The 14,544-nt window shown below is 38.2% G+C and overlaps 1 protein-coding gene across 4 annotated transcripts in view; it reads left to right on the forward strand.

Annotated features, from left to right (window-relative positions):
• Positions 1-9,850, forward strand: part of LOC107669704 (cytoplasmic polyadenylation element-binding protein 2) — a 27,832-nt gene extending 17,982 nt beyond the window's left edge. For 2 of the 4 annotated variants that reach the window (XM_016462056.1, XM_016462058.1), the window contains 7 exons: positions 4,238-4,261; positions 4,797-4,961; positions 5,619-5,708; positions 6,378-6,496; positions 7,360-7,474; positions 7,677-7,858; positions 9,002-9,850. In XM_016462056.1, the coding sequence (XP_016317542.1) occupies positions 4,238-4,261; positions 4,797-4,961; positions 5,619-5,708; positions 6,378-6,496; positions 7,360-7,474; positions 7,677-7,858; positions 9,002-9,229 (923 nt within the window). In that variant the 3' untranslated portion in view covers positions 9,230-9,850. The remainder of the gene's footprint in view (positions 1-4,237; positions 4,262-4,796; positions 4,962-5,618; positions 5,709-6,377; positions 6,497-7,359; positions 7,475-7,676; positions 7,859-9,001) is intronic. The other 2 variants (XM_016462057.1, XM_016462059.1) reach the window with 1 other exon arrangement.
• The last annotated feature ends 4,694 nt before the right edge of the window (positions 9,851-14,544 follow it).

Genomic DNA, 14,544 nt, shown 5'->3' on the forward strand with positions numbered 1-14,544 from the left:
TCTGTTGAGCAGCAAATACTCCAGCATGGTCTTGTCAGTCATCTCTCCTTATTCTCGACCTGTGATTAGTCAAAGCTGACTCCTGCAGCTCTTGTTGGATGCAGGCTTGCCAAGTCCGCATTTTTTCCACAGAATTGAGCTACTTTTAAACTGTTGCCATGGGTTGATTTTCCCAAGTGGGTTAAAGGTTTGAAATATTGCATAAATTGCATTTGACTGAAATGCTTGTATTGAAACATTTTGCATTCAACATATCATTTTCATGGACTACATTAACTGTTCCCTCCTGGTGGAATGACCTCCCCAGCTCAATCCAAGTCCTTAATATTTTCAAGAAATGGCTGAAAACACATCTCTTTCATCTTCATTTGACCCTCTAACTCTAACACTCTCAATTCTAATGCTATTTCATATTTGATCTGCTTGTTTTTTTTTTATTCAAAAACTTGATCCTCTAACATTTGCACTCTCTATTCTATTTCTATTCTAACTACTTGTTTTATTTATAAAGAAAAAGAGCCTCTAACACTAGCATTCTCTATTCTTTCTATATTCTTTAATAAGTATCGGTTCAGGCACCATTTAGGCACCGGAATCGTTTTAATAGTATCGATTTGGCACCGGTATCGAAAAAAAAAAAAAAAACGATACCCAACGATCTTAAAAATATCGGTAATGGTCAACTGATATGATATATTGATTGATCACTAGTAGTAACTACCAATAACCACCCAAGACACAGCAACACACTGAAAAGAACGCTTACAACACTTTAAAGGGGTCCTATTATGCTCTTTTACAATGTCTTGAATTTGTTTTGGGTGTGTACTAGAACATGCTCTCATGCTTGGTGGTTCGAAAAACGCATAATTTTATACATAATTTACATTATTACAATACCTTTATCCCCAGTCTGGCACAAACGGCTCGATTAGTTCCGGGTTAGATGAACGCCCGCCTTCCGAAAAACGAAATGTGGTGTGATTGGTTAGCTATCCCAGTGCGTTGGTTGTAATTGGCGAACAGCTTAGACGGTGTTTCAGTACTGCCCCGCCCCTTGCCAAAGCAGCAAGTTTAGTTAAGGATGGCGTCAATATTGCCATATCAATCTGAGCCGGATTCAGACCCAGAGAATATTGAACAAGAGGATCGCGCAGAACCTTTGCACGCACGGATATTGCAAGACATATTAGAGTGGTAACGTTATTGTTGTTTTTTTTTTTTTTTGGCTAAATCACGCTTAAAGTCAACAACCGCTTAAAAATAACTGCATTATGTACAGATAAGTGCACATGTATTATTTATTAATTAATTAATTCATTCATTATTTAATTCTAACATTATAACATGAATTGCAGTGAAACTGTTATACAGTTGAATTTATTTATACCATAGTCCAGTGTTTCCCAGGCAGCATATATATGCAAACTCATTTCAGGTGCATGTGTAATAACTTGCGAAAACTTGCCATGGCCTCGCCCCTCCCCACCCCCCAACCATTCGAATTTCCGTAGGCGGGAATTATTTTAATGATATTCTAATGGGCCGCTTTGTGATATCACAAAACCCAGAAAACAAACGCTGTAGTCCAAACGAGCCGTTCGTTGTAGTTCTTGAAAAGGGATTTTTTTTAAACAAAATATCTCCCTTTGGAGTGGACTTTGAGATTTGTAAGTTTGAAGATCTTTTTTATGCCCAAACATACACACTACACACTGACTAAAATTCAAAAAGTGAAAAAGGATAATAGGACCCCTTTAACAATAATAAAAGTCTGCTTGTCTGCATTCTGCGTCGGCTTGCGTGACATAATTTTCATCATCAGCACAGTACACTAATATCTGTGTAAACCAGGTGTGTCTAGTCCTGCTTCTGGAGGGCCACTGTCCTGCACGTTTAGCTCCAACCCCTGTTGAACCTGAAGCAGCTAATCAAGGTCTCCAGAATTACTAGAATCATCCAGGCAGGTGAGGTATGGGACAAGCTGGAGCTAAACTCTGTAGGACGTTGACCATCCAGGAATGTGCATGCCATGGGTCTGGACATCCATGGCATACACAGTCTACAGTATGTGCAGCCAGATTTTTGTATTTGACAACAGTGCAGTTGCGAGTGATTTGAGCACTTAAAAAATGGTCCACTAGTTAGAATACACTTGAAAGGCTTGTGAATTCGACCGAGTGGAACACAGAGTATACCTGGGTCTTCAAGCACCCTGAACACCCGAGCATTGTGGCAGGAAGCCACCGCATGCATATTCTTTCATCTTTCTTGTGTTTTTTTATAGTTTTATTTTATTTTCTGCCTTTATATTAAAGGAAAATTAAATGTAGACAGAAAAGTAGGGGCAAAAGAGCGGAAATTAGACAAACCTGTCCTGGGCTGCATTTCCCAAAAGTATTGTGAGCTAAGAGGATCTTAGAGACCTGTGGTGATAATGGTTCAGCGATCTACTTAGTAGAGCCCGACCGATATAACGTTTTGGCAATTTTATCGGCTGATATGAGCCTGTCACAGATATATCGGTATTGGCGAATATTAATTTAATATCCGCACCAAATTCGGGGGATCCCTTCAGCTCGAGGAACCCTCGCGAGTGCCGAATCGAGTGTACATCTCGAGGCTCCCTTTCGAATGAGACCCGATAGACAGATCAAGACTGATCTGACAGTCTTATGTGCTGTTGAACTGATTATGGAGCTTGTTTGGGTCACATGAGCGAGAAGGACATGCGTTAGTTAGATTTTTAAGAGCTTTCACTAATGGTGGTCAGTTGATCCAGCAGAACATTAGGGCTGCAGGTTCATGATAACTTTTTTTTGTTTGTTTTCCAACAAATCACATCATACAAATTTGCAGTAAAATCTGGTTGCAGCTAAATGGTCAAATACAAACAAAAATATGTTAGAATGCTTGTCTTGGCGAGTATGCATGTAAACAGTTGGGAGAAAATCGGATGTGCGTCATTACATTGGATCCGTGCATTAGGTCTTAAAGTGACAGCAGCCTAATAAACCTGCCGCTGTCTGTGTCCTTATTGTTAATCGAAACCAATCAAAAACCAAACTGATCTTGACTGAATAACTTTGTAGCTTTAATAAGAATCAATGTGAGCGTAATACAGTGAAGGCTATGCAGTGTTTTATTTTACATTTAAATACTTTCTGTAGTTTCTGTAGTATTTCTTTTCTTAAACGTCTCTTAGATAGACCATAGACCTTAAAAAACTTAAAGCACTGTTCACAGGTGCATCTCAATAAATTAGAATGTCGTGGAAAAGTTCATTTATTTCAGTAATTCAACTCAAATTGTGAAACTCGTGTATTAAATAAATTCAGTGCACACAGACTGAAGTAGTTTAAGTCTTTGGTTCTTTTAATTGTGATGATTTTGGCTCACATTTAACAAAAACCCACCAATTCACTATCTCAACAAATTAGAATACTTCATAAGACCAATAAAAAAAAACATTTTTAGTGAATTGTTGGCCTTCTGGAAAGTATGTTCATTTACTGTACATGTACTCAATACTTGGTAGGGGCTCCTTTTGCTTTAATTACTGCCTCAATTCGGCGTGGCATGGAGGTGATCAGTTTGTGGCACTGCTGAGGTGGTATGGAAGCCCAGGTTTCTTTGACAGTGGCCTTCAGCTCATCTGCATTTTTTGGTCTCTTGTTTCTCATTTTCCTCTTGACAATACCCCATAGATTCTCTGGTGAGAGGTCTGGTGAGTTTGTTGGCCAGTCAAGCACACCAACACCATGGTCATTTAACCAACTTTTGGTGCTTTTAGCAGTGTGGGCCTGTATTTCATTTGTATCTTTCTTCTCGTGTTGATTTGTTCCATTGTTTGTAATTTGCTTCATTTTTATTTCAATAATTGCTTGAGGACTTTATGACATTAGTTAGCCGAATTGTGAAATTATACTGGTATCTACAATTTCGGTATCATTACAACCTTATTTTCGGCAAGAAATAGTTATTTCATTATATATATATCAGCATATACAAGATTTTAGTCGTATCGCCTATCCCTATGTCTAACTGGTGTACCTACATCTGCATGCTAGTTTCAAAAGTATGTTTGTGGCCTTAGGGAACACCAGCATCCAGACCATGATGACCAGCTGTAGTGAATATTTAATCCATAAACATTTGCCTGTATTTACACAGTCATTGAGTTAAGCGTTCAGTCAGATGTTTCATAGTACTCTGTATTGTTTTTGTTCACATGCAGCCAGGAGCTATGGGAGACGACGAGGTAAAATCCACTGTTTGTTACGCTATCTGTGTTGGCATGGCAATATTCTGTGCTCTTTGTGAACTCATTACTGTCCACTAGCAACAATTTGATGAGTTTATCAATATAATGGAGTTTTACATGTGTTTTGAGGCTTATGCTGACTGAGAGCCGCAGTTCACTGACTCAACCCATGATTCATACATGCATTGACATTACATTACATTGGCATTATCTATCTCAGGTGGTCTGATCACAAATGGACAGCGCTAAATACAACTGTGGACAGGGTTTAGAGTGATCGAATCACTCAAACCACATTCAGAGATAGTTAGAAACAAATGTGCTGTTTAAATGTCCTATTGCACCCTAGACATGAATAACCACCTGTTAACGTCATATATATTCATTGCACCAAAACAAGGGCCCTTGTTTCTATAGTGGTCATCAGAGTTGCATTTCAGATGCATAATGCTGATCACGATCAGATCACCCAAGATGGATGTTAACACCAGGTGTAAACAAGGGTCCTCACCTGTCGTTCACTTTTTAACAGGACGTTCCTCACTCTTCCCCATCGATGACGGTCTTCTAGACGACGGCCATGGCAACCAGGGGGTCCTGGGGTCTCCTCACTGTTACCCCCATCAGAACGGGGAGCGCATCGAGAGGTTCTCCCGCAAAGTGTTTGTGGGTGGTCTGCCCCCTGACATCGATGAAGGTTAGTTTGAGAGAGTGTTTGAACCATATTGTATTATATTACATTGCAGTCTGTCTATATCAGGGGTGTCTAAACTTGCTCCTGGAGCACCAGTTGTCCTGCAGAGTTTAGCTCCAATGCTAACGAAACACATTGGATTGCATAGCCCGGGTCTGGATGTGTTATAAAGCAGGAACGCGTCCTGCCTTTACACCTCTGCTCACACTCTTAGTGGTTTTATCAGCTGGCCCGTACCATCCCTGAGCCATCTAGGGATCCTTATTATCAAGCCCTGATCCACATTCTTACAGATGTCCACATTTATGTTTTGCACATCTGTTTCAGTCTTGCCCTGAAGCCACTGAGATGTTTCTGGCATCTCCTGGTGGCAGGTTACTGATAACAGCACTGAGACACATAAAACCTCAAACCTCCACAGAGTGCAGATCTGCAAACAACATGGCTGAGAAATGCTGATTTACTGTCATTCAGAGGAGAATTTGATTTATATCAGTGAACTTCACCTTGCAGATATTGAACAGGGTTTGCTTTTAACCTCTGATGTTTGATTTTGTTCTACTCGTACAGATTAAAATCATTATATTTCCTTATGAAAAAGGATCTGCAACAGTTCCTGCTTCTCTCTATCTGACTCTCACGATCTTGTCTTTCCCACAGATGAAATCACAAGCAGTTTTCGGCGCTTTGGTCATCTGTTTGTTGATTGGCCACACAAAGCAGAGAGCAAGTCATACTTCCCACCTAAAGGTACTTCTAGAAAAATCACCACATTCATAGCAAACAGAGCAATAGAAATCTGCATGGACATACTGTAAACACACTACCAGTCAAAAGTTTGCACACACCTTCCCATTCTTTATTACTGTTTTTCACATTGTAGAATAACAAGTCTTCATAACAATGACATCATGATCATGAAAAAGATAGATTTAATCAGATGCGTCCAAACATTTGGTTATGGATATGTTATAATACAAATGACCAATTAATTATATTTACAAATTTCAGATACACAAAAATAGTAGCTTATTTCATATTATATACATGCAGTGAATGTGCGTTCAGAGAAATGTGACTATAATGTAGTGATTGAAGTCACTTTCAATCCAAACAGCTTTCTATTGGTCAGTGCAGAAAATCTGCATGACCACCTTCAACCCGATGCAAAATCTGCATGGAAAATGTCTACTGAATCTCTTTTTATTGTTTTTATTAAGTACATTTTAAATGTATTAATTTGAGTATTATAAATTGAATGTTTAGATATGTAATAATGAATAATGTGTGCTCTGTAACTAGCGAGATTCACCCAATGCCTCTGGTTGCTGTGATCCTTAGTTTTTATTAATTCAGTCAGAAATCAGATGTTACACTGAGCTCTGGTTGCCGTGGTTACAGTGATTGACTGTTGTCTAGGTTACGCCTTCCTCCTGTTCCAAGAAGAGAGCTCAGTTCAGGCGCTGATCGAAGCCTGTCTGGAGGAGGATGGGAAACTCTACCTGTGTGTGTCCAGCCCCACCATCAAAGACAAGCCTGTGAGTCCAGATACATTCACATGCTGCCAGAGTCCATGATACTATCTCAGTGATGAGAGGAAAGTGTGTTTATTCTTTCATTTGAGTCTGAAGTCTTCAGATATTTAAACCAAAAGGGACACAACAAAACATCACTATGAGTGAATAGACCTTCAGTTCTCCAAAACAGAATAAACATCATTCAATCTTGCCTGCATCTGTTCTTAACTAGTGTCTGACACATGCCATCTGTTTTTAAAGAAGTGTGTTGTTGCTTTGGAAAAAATACATGGATTTAATTTTAAATATGCTGTAATTGTGAATATTCTCTAATTGTGAAAAAGAAGCACACTTTATGGTGGAGGGTGGAAGAGACTGCTGTTCGTTCACTTCCCCACTTCCATTTCCTGCCGGTACTGAGTCTCGAACCCACGGCCTTTGGGTTACAAGTCCAATGAGCTTGCTGCTCTTCATTTAAATACTTGGCTAGTGCTTGCTGCAGCAGTTCAGAAACCCTCCACCTCCCCCAGCTCCACCTGTATAGATCTGTTACGGGTTGATTTCATGTATGTTATATGTGCAGCAGCAGTATTTCTTGCATGCTCACTGCAGCATGTCTGTGGATGTATTATGGCAAGTAGCAAGTACTTGTTGCTATGCATAAAATATAATCATTTAATTGTACTTATAAGCAACATTTGTTATTTGACATTATTACAAAGTGAGTTGAGAAACAGTCATGGAAATCTTTTAGTACACTACAAATGCTTATTCAGTGTACAGTTCAACATACAATTAAGTGCACTTCTTTTTCACAATGGTGTCTTTTTTCTGTTTTCATGTACACTGTGTTTCATATGCGGGATTTGTATGTGGTTTTTCAGGTCCAGATTCGTCCTTGGAACCTGAGTGACAGTGATTTTGTGATGGATGGATCTCAGCCGCTGGACCCTCGTAAGACCATCTTTGTTGGAGGAGTGCCACGTCCACTCAGAGCTGGTATGGCAAACACGTGGCTCGTTGTTGTATTTGTTTTAAACTACAGCATATGATGTCCACAATGTGAAGAGATGCCAGTTATCTCAACAAAGATTCTAAAATTAATTTCACTGTGGTTCGTTTCCTAACTGTTTCAAAAAGTATTAAAACGTTTTTTTTGGGGGGGGTATTAAATAGACTTTAATGGTATCTTTCGCTGCAGTGGAGCTGGCCATGATCATGGACCGCTTGTATGGTGGAGTGTGTTACGCGGGTATTGACACTGATCCAGAGCTGAAGTACCCAAAGGGGGCGGGGCGTGTGGCCTTCTCCAATCAGCAGAGCTACATTGCTGCCATCAGTGCCCGATTCGTCCAGCTGCAGCATGGCGACATCGACAAACGGGTAAGTAGACGGCACTTACGTGTTTGTTTGAGACTAGTAACATCCAGAATAGCACACTACCATACTACTCTTAGTGTATAGTATGCATACTGTGCACAGTGCCATCCTTAGGGGGGTGCAACTGGTGCGGTTGCACCAGGGCCCTGCGTCAGCTAAGAACGGCCCTGACTGTGCATAGTATGCTATTTTGATTTATTATTTCCTGTGTACATAGACTTGCTAGATTTGATAAAATGTGCAGTATAACAAAGAACATATGCCACAATGCAACTGATATTATTTTCATTTCATCTGTGACATTGTGTTAAGAAACATAGCGCTCAAAGAGCACTTAACGTTTTAATATTACATTATCGGCAAGTATAGTTTTATACAATATTTGAAGAACACTACAAATGCACATTCAATACAATTAAGTGCACTTCTTGCGTTGCATCGTTGTATGCAACATTAACTAGATGTAATAATTATACCAAATCTCATTAATCCAACGCTATAATTGTATCATTATTTTACCCATCACTTTGTAGTCCATATCATATGCACACAATTACTGTATCATGGTCAGTGTTGGGAAGTTATGCTAAAAAAAATCATCTTCAACAGTGTAATTAGATTACTATACAAATCATTCTCTCTATGAAGTATTGCATTACTTATTACAAACTACTTTCTAAATCCCATATCAACCTCGACCAGTTAAACAACTGATCTTTTTTTTTTTCAAATAAATAATATCAAATTGCATAAATTATTCTTGAACTGACCAAATTATTTAAATGGAGAAGATTACATTCAAAACATACATTTTAATATTAGATATTAAATTTTGATGTTAAATCCACTATTGTTTTATATAGAGTTGTTCTATTGTCTATACAATCAAATATTGTGCAAACTATAGAACAACTCTATATAAAATAATGGCGGATTACATCAGAAGTAACTGTAATTAAATTGAAGAAAAATTAAGAGTAATCCCTTTAGGAAAAGTAATTAAATTAATAGCCTAATAATTAATTACTTAGTGATGTATTTCACCCAACACGGGTTATGGTACCGTTTAATTAACTATACCAGAGTACTTTACCAGAGTAGAAATGAACCAAAAACAACCGTTTTTCTCTTATTCATGTGACACAGGTGGAGGTGAAGCCGTACGTGCTGGACGACCAGCTGTGCGACGAATGCCAGGGGGCACGTTGTGGCGGAAAGTTCGCCCCATTCTTTTGCGCCAATGTCACCTGCCTGCAGTATTACTGTGAGTTCTGCTGGGCAAACATCCACTCCCGCGCCGGCCGCGAGTTCCACAAGCCGCTGGTCAAAGAGGGAGCCGACCGCCCCCGCCAGATCCACTTCCGCTGGAACTGAAGACGGGGATCCCGGGAGCGCCGGGAGCGGCAGCATGCAAGACGACGCAGAAACAACACGTCTGCTGCGGGAAGAAAACAATGCTTAGTTTGGCCCCTGAACCCAAGCTGTCAGTATAGAGTACATAACCATATACAGTATATAGAGAATATATATGACTATAAATATATAAATATATCTTTATCTTTTGTAGCAGCCAGAAACACTACAAGCCTCAGTTTATTTCACCAAACCACTTCGTTCTCCTCCCTCCCTGTGCATCTCAGGCTCGGAACAGAGTTTTTGTGGTACGTTCATGTTTTTTAAAAAGGAGATTAAGAAAAAAAAAGAGATTGATTTTTTGTAGTTTTTTCAAATTATTTTTATATGTGAGATTTAAAAAGTAGAAAAGAGAATGTTTTCGCTTTGGGGGGCAGCCTGTCCGTTCTGTTCATTCGTTCTGTCCGTCGTGTGTCCGTCTGCTGCTAAATCTCCCCCCTAGTGGGCAAAGTGCGCAATTGTCTCTGGAAAACCCTTGATGACGTAATCTCTGATGCCTGCCCTGGATCTCGAACCAAAGGTAGCAAAATGTGCAGCCTGAAAACGAGACGTTCGCCGCGGAATATACAAAAAAAAAAAAAAGAAGAAGAATATTTCCCCCCCTTGATGTTTCGCTCCAATGTGCTCTTAGCAGGAATAGGAATGATTCAATAATTAATTACTGAGACTTTCCATTTTCCACTGGCAAAAAAAAAGACAATACCTCAGAATATTAATCTGGCTTGTTATTGCTCTACTCTTGCAATTTAATCACAAGCTATAGAAGAAGCTTTGCTGCTAAATAGGATATAACGATTAGATAGTGTCGGTGTTCTATGCCATTGTGACGTCACTGGCGATGTCATACACAGAAACGCAGTCCGTTCCCTCTCGCACGGCATGGCCGATCGTCGCCATGGAAACACAGAATGTGAAAACTTACATGCATGTTTGTGGCTGTACATCATTTGCATGCAGTGTAAAGGTTGCCAGCACATATAAGAAAGAAAAAAACACAAACAAAACATGATGCATATTAACGATAAACAGAGGAATTTATGTAGCATGAGGCAAAAAAAGGCCAGACTCTTAGATATAAGATAATATAATATCGAAAGGAAAAAAAAATGTAAATTCTTGGTAAAACCTTTGCATGCGTTGTTGTGATGATTCCTTTACGAACTTATTACGAGAGAAGTGACGTTAGTTTTTAGAGTAGTGAGTTTTGCCATTTTGTACCTCGATAATTAGTGTGCGGTGTGCTGTCCTGTGGTTTTCGTGTCTCGTCTTCGTGCCGTGTGAGTCTAGTTATGAATTGAGGTTTCAGTTCGATTTAAACTCTATGATCCAGAGGATCGTCTCTGGACATTTAACCTTTGCCCTTCCTGAACACCCCTGAATGCCACCCCTCTTACTGAGATAAGGACAAGGACGTTTTCCGTGGTAGCTTTGATATGATGTAGTTCGTAGGAATTCGTGAAGGAATCGTACCCGTGGTCGTTGTCTGTGCGTGGTGGGCGGAGCCTAGCGCCGCGTTTCGTAGTTTATTCTCTGGACAAAATCTATCGGTAAGAACAGCCGTGGAGAAAAGAGACGAGAGACGTCACAAAAGGAACCCTGTGGCGAAATGTTTTGTAGCGTTAGCATTTTCGATCGGATCGGTCTTAAGGACAATCTCTACAGAAGCAATGGTCGTTTGATACTGTACTGCTCTTTCTGTCTGTCGTTCTTTTTGCACTCTATATATCCTTGTGTTCTCGAGTTTGGTGAAGAATTCAGTGCCCTTGTCGTACTGTCGAGTTCGTGTATGTGATTTAACCTTTCAACAGTGAGCTGAGATTGTGTGTTTATTTATTGCGTATATGTGTCTATTTATTTGTCGACGTGTTTCCAGACTCTTGAGGACACGTGATGCACTACCTTTTCGATTTCTCTCCTCTCTTTTCTCCTCTAAGAGAACCAATCCCTCTTTTTCCTGACGTTTGGAGTCGAACGCAAAACAGTCTCTTTTATTTTGTATCACCTTTTTTTGTATACTATTTGGTTGTAGAAGAATTGCGACCTATTTTAAGTCTATTGGATAATTTAAATATCTTTATTTTTTACATAGTAACTTATTTGATATATTGTGTAAGACGCTGGACCCAGATTCTATTTAAGTGATTACGGCGATCTACCGTGTCCTTGGAGTAAGTAGCGAAGGTGTTTCTGGGAGCTAATCAAGATGTCCGCCGCATTGTCGTCGTCGTCTTTCTCTCTGTTGGTGACGAGTAGCGCGCTCCATTTTTCGTGTTCAACACTGTTGCTTTGTATGTGTATGTGTGGGTTTTTGTTGTCGTCGTCGTTTTGAAAAATCATATTTATTTGACTATTTTTGTAGACAGATAACTATTTGATTTAAATTGTATTTTTCTATTTCTGTAGACCTCTGACTCTCACTTGATTTGCCCGTGTATTTATGGTTACTTTCACACGCAGCGTCGCACTGGAAGACGCAAAAGGCCGTTTTTTTTAATCATCCGTGCAGTTGTGTGTGTATGAATCTATTTATGTATTATTGCTTAGCACACATCAATTTGATTACTATTTAATTGGACGTGTATTTAATTTGAAGGAAGAAAGCATTGAGGGTTCTACTATGTTCATGGAAAACACTTGAGACTCTCCCTGGTTAGACGGAGGGGTATGAGCCCTCCCCTCACTGATACTCAGAAACTTGAATATAACACATTTTGAAAGGCTTACTAACCTCGAATCTGTGTTGTGACGTGCAATACTGTTTCTAATGTTTGTATAAAAAAAAAGTGAGAATTGCAGTGTATACCTTTTTAATGCAGATTTATTTTTTTCATTGCATATTTTGCAAATTTCTGATTCACAGTGTCATTTTTTACTGTCAGAAAAGATGAAACCCCTTTTTTTCATTGCAACTATTTTTAAATCCAGATATCTTTGTACCGATGTAAATGATTGTAGTTATTTTGGATAGTGTTTTGCTAACAAAAGGAGAAACTTTTTCATGCATATTTCTATTTGTTGTTTTTTGTTTCGTGTTTTGTTTTTTTATTTTACTCTAATAGTAGCAAAATATTTGGGATAATTTTTCATATTATGTCATTAATATTATTTTGTATTTTTATGTGGAAAGATATGAATATATAATTGTATGATGCTAACTGCTAAAATATTATTTCAATTTGAATTATTTTTAAAGCTAAAATCTTTGTAATATTGTTAATGTTCTAGTTTCTAAATCAAGTTTGTGTATAGATTCACACAAGTGGTTTATGAAGTGTTCCGACTGTAATTATTACCGAATGGCTCTTTGATATGCAAACTGAATATCATGTTGTTCCTTATTTTGATTTGTTTTGTATTTAAATGGGGTGTTGATTACAATCTTTTTTCTTTCGTTTCCTGAATAAAGACCCATTCTGTTCAGACACAAGCCGCGTCTCATCTGTATTCTTTTGGAACACGTTTTAAGTCGTTTTAGAAATATTTCCATTCGCAGCTCAATTGAGGATTCGAATCTATGAGCCTTCAGGCGCCCCCTGGAGGTAGAAGCCCTATAGTGTCATACAAGGAGGGTTTTGTTGTTATTTTAATGTATTGTTATTATTGTAATTATTTCCATTTATAGATTCAGAAAAAAAATTATAATTACCCAAAAGAAATTCAATGATAAATTATATGTTTTCAAAGCTTCTGTTATCGATTTTCTAAAAGGAAACGCAACAAGTTTGATTACAATTTATTCTAAAACTTTATTTCAAACCCATAGAAAAAGTATTATCAATTAATATTGCGTCTCCTGGTAAGACACTACAATTAAGCAGAAATGTACCTGCAAGTTTACGCAAACATGAATGCATAAGTAATAAATACTTAACCTGGCCCCGCCTGTAAACCAGGTTGCTCATCCTGAAGGAGAACGGAAACCGAAACTGTGGCTCCGACGACACACAGACTCAGACAAGGTGAATACACTTCTGCACGTAGTTTGTTTCTTCAATATTTAGTGTTTTTTCCGCCTTAACAGTAAGAATGACTGGAGTCATTCAAGTTTGGGAAATTCATTAATCAGAAAGTTAATTGTGCGAACTCTGCGTATGTAGGCTACTGTGTTTGTGTTAAAGATCAAGTAAAAGTCATTCAGATGGGTCATGCTCTGTAAAAATGTAACATTAGATGTTTCAGAAGTTGCTGAATGGCCACCTCAGGTAAATACCCTTACCAAAAAGTAGTATACTTCAAGTTTATTTTAGTAAGTATACTTAAGTAAAGTTCAAGTATATTTTTAAGTATACTTTATGTAGCAAGTATACAAATATCAGTGTACTAGTAGTATACTTGTAAGTGTACTATTTCAATACTCCTTGGGACTAAATTGGCCCACTTTCTAGTATATAAAAGTATACTTTTAAGTATTCTTTAAGTATAACAGTAGTAAACTTTGAGTACACAACTAGTTTACATCAAAATGTTTAGTTTGTACTGCAACTATACTAAAAGTGAACTTATAGGTATACTGATAGTTTTAGCGCCCTCTACAGTATAACAATGAAAACACGGATTCTAGGAGGACAAGTATAGCTCCAATATATTTAGACTTTTTCCAAGTATGTCAAGTATACTTAAATGTCATTTTAAGTATATTTCTGAGAAGTACATAAAGCCCATTTCTGAGAAGTACATAAAAAGTAGACTAAAAGTATACTTTCCTATTTTTAGTTTAAAAGAAGTATACTAATAGCACACTTGAATAAACTTATTTTTCGTAAGGGTAAGTACGAAGACCTCAGAGAGGATAACATGACCGGCTGATCATGTTAAATTCAGGTCTATTTTCTTCTACAAAGCTGTCTTGTTAAACGCAGCTACAGTGGCACCCAGCGTTCAAATTTAAGGGGAGGAAAAACAAACAAACAAACAAAAACTTCTATTTTCTATCGGGTTTCCTGCATGAAAATTGAGCATGTGAAGTCCTTCCAAATTAAGTTTGTCATTGTTGTTGTTCATCTTGTTTCTCCTCTTATTCATTATTACTTGATATGCTACACATAAACCATTTTTAATTAGTTTGATTTCAATTTTTTCAAACCCTCATCCACATCCGAAAATGAGAGGTATGATGGGGCCCCTCAATTCGAACAATGGTGGCTCCCATGTCATATACATACTGGCTTAGGCAAATAAAACAGGAAGTATGGAAATTATGTTTAACTGACAGAAAGCACTTTGGGTGTATAAATGTCGACTTTAGGATCTTTTAAGGTGTCTGGAAAAACGCTGCC

The sequence above is a fragment of the Sinocyclocheilus anshuiensis genome, unplaced genomic scaffold (assembly GCF_001515605.1).
Source record: "Sinocyclocheilus anshuiensis isolate Anshui unplaced genomic scaffold, SAMN03320099.WGS_v1.1 scaffold416, whole genome shotgun sequence".
Lineage (NCBI taxonomy): Eukaryota > Metazoa > Chordata > Actinopteri > Cypriniformes > Cyprinidae > Sinocyclocheilus > Sinocyclocheilus anshuiensis.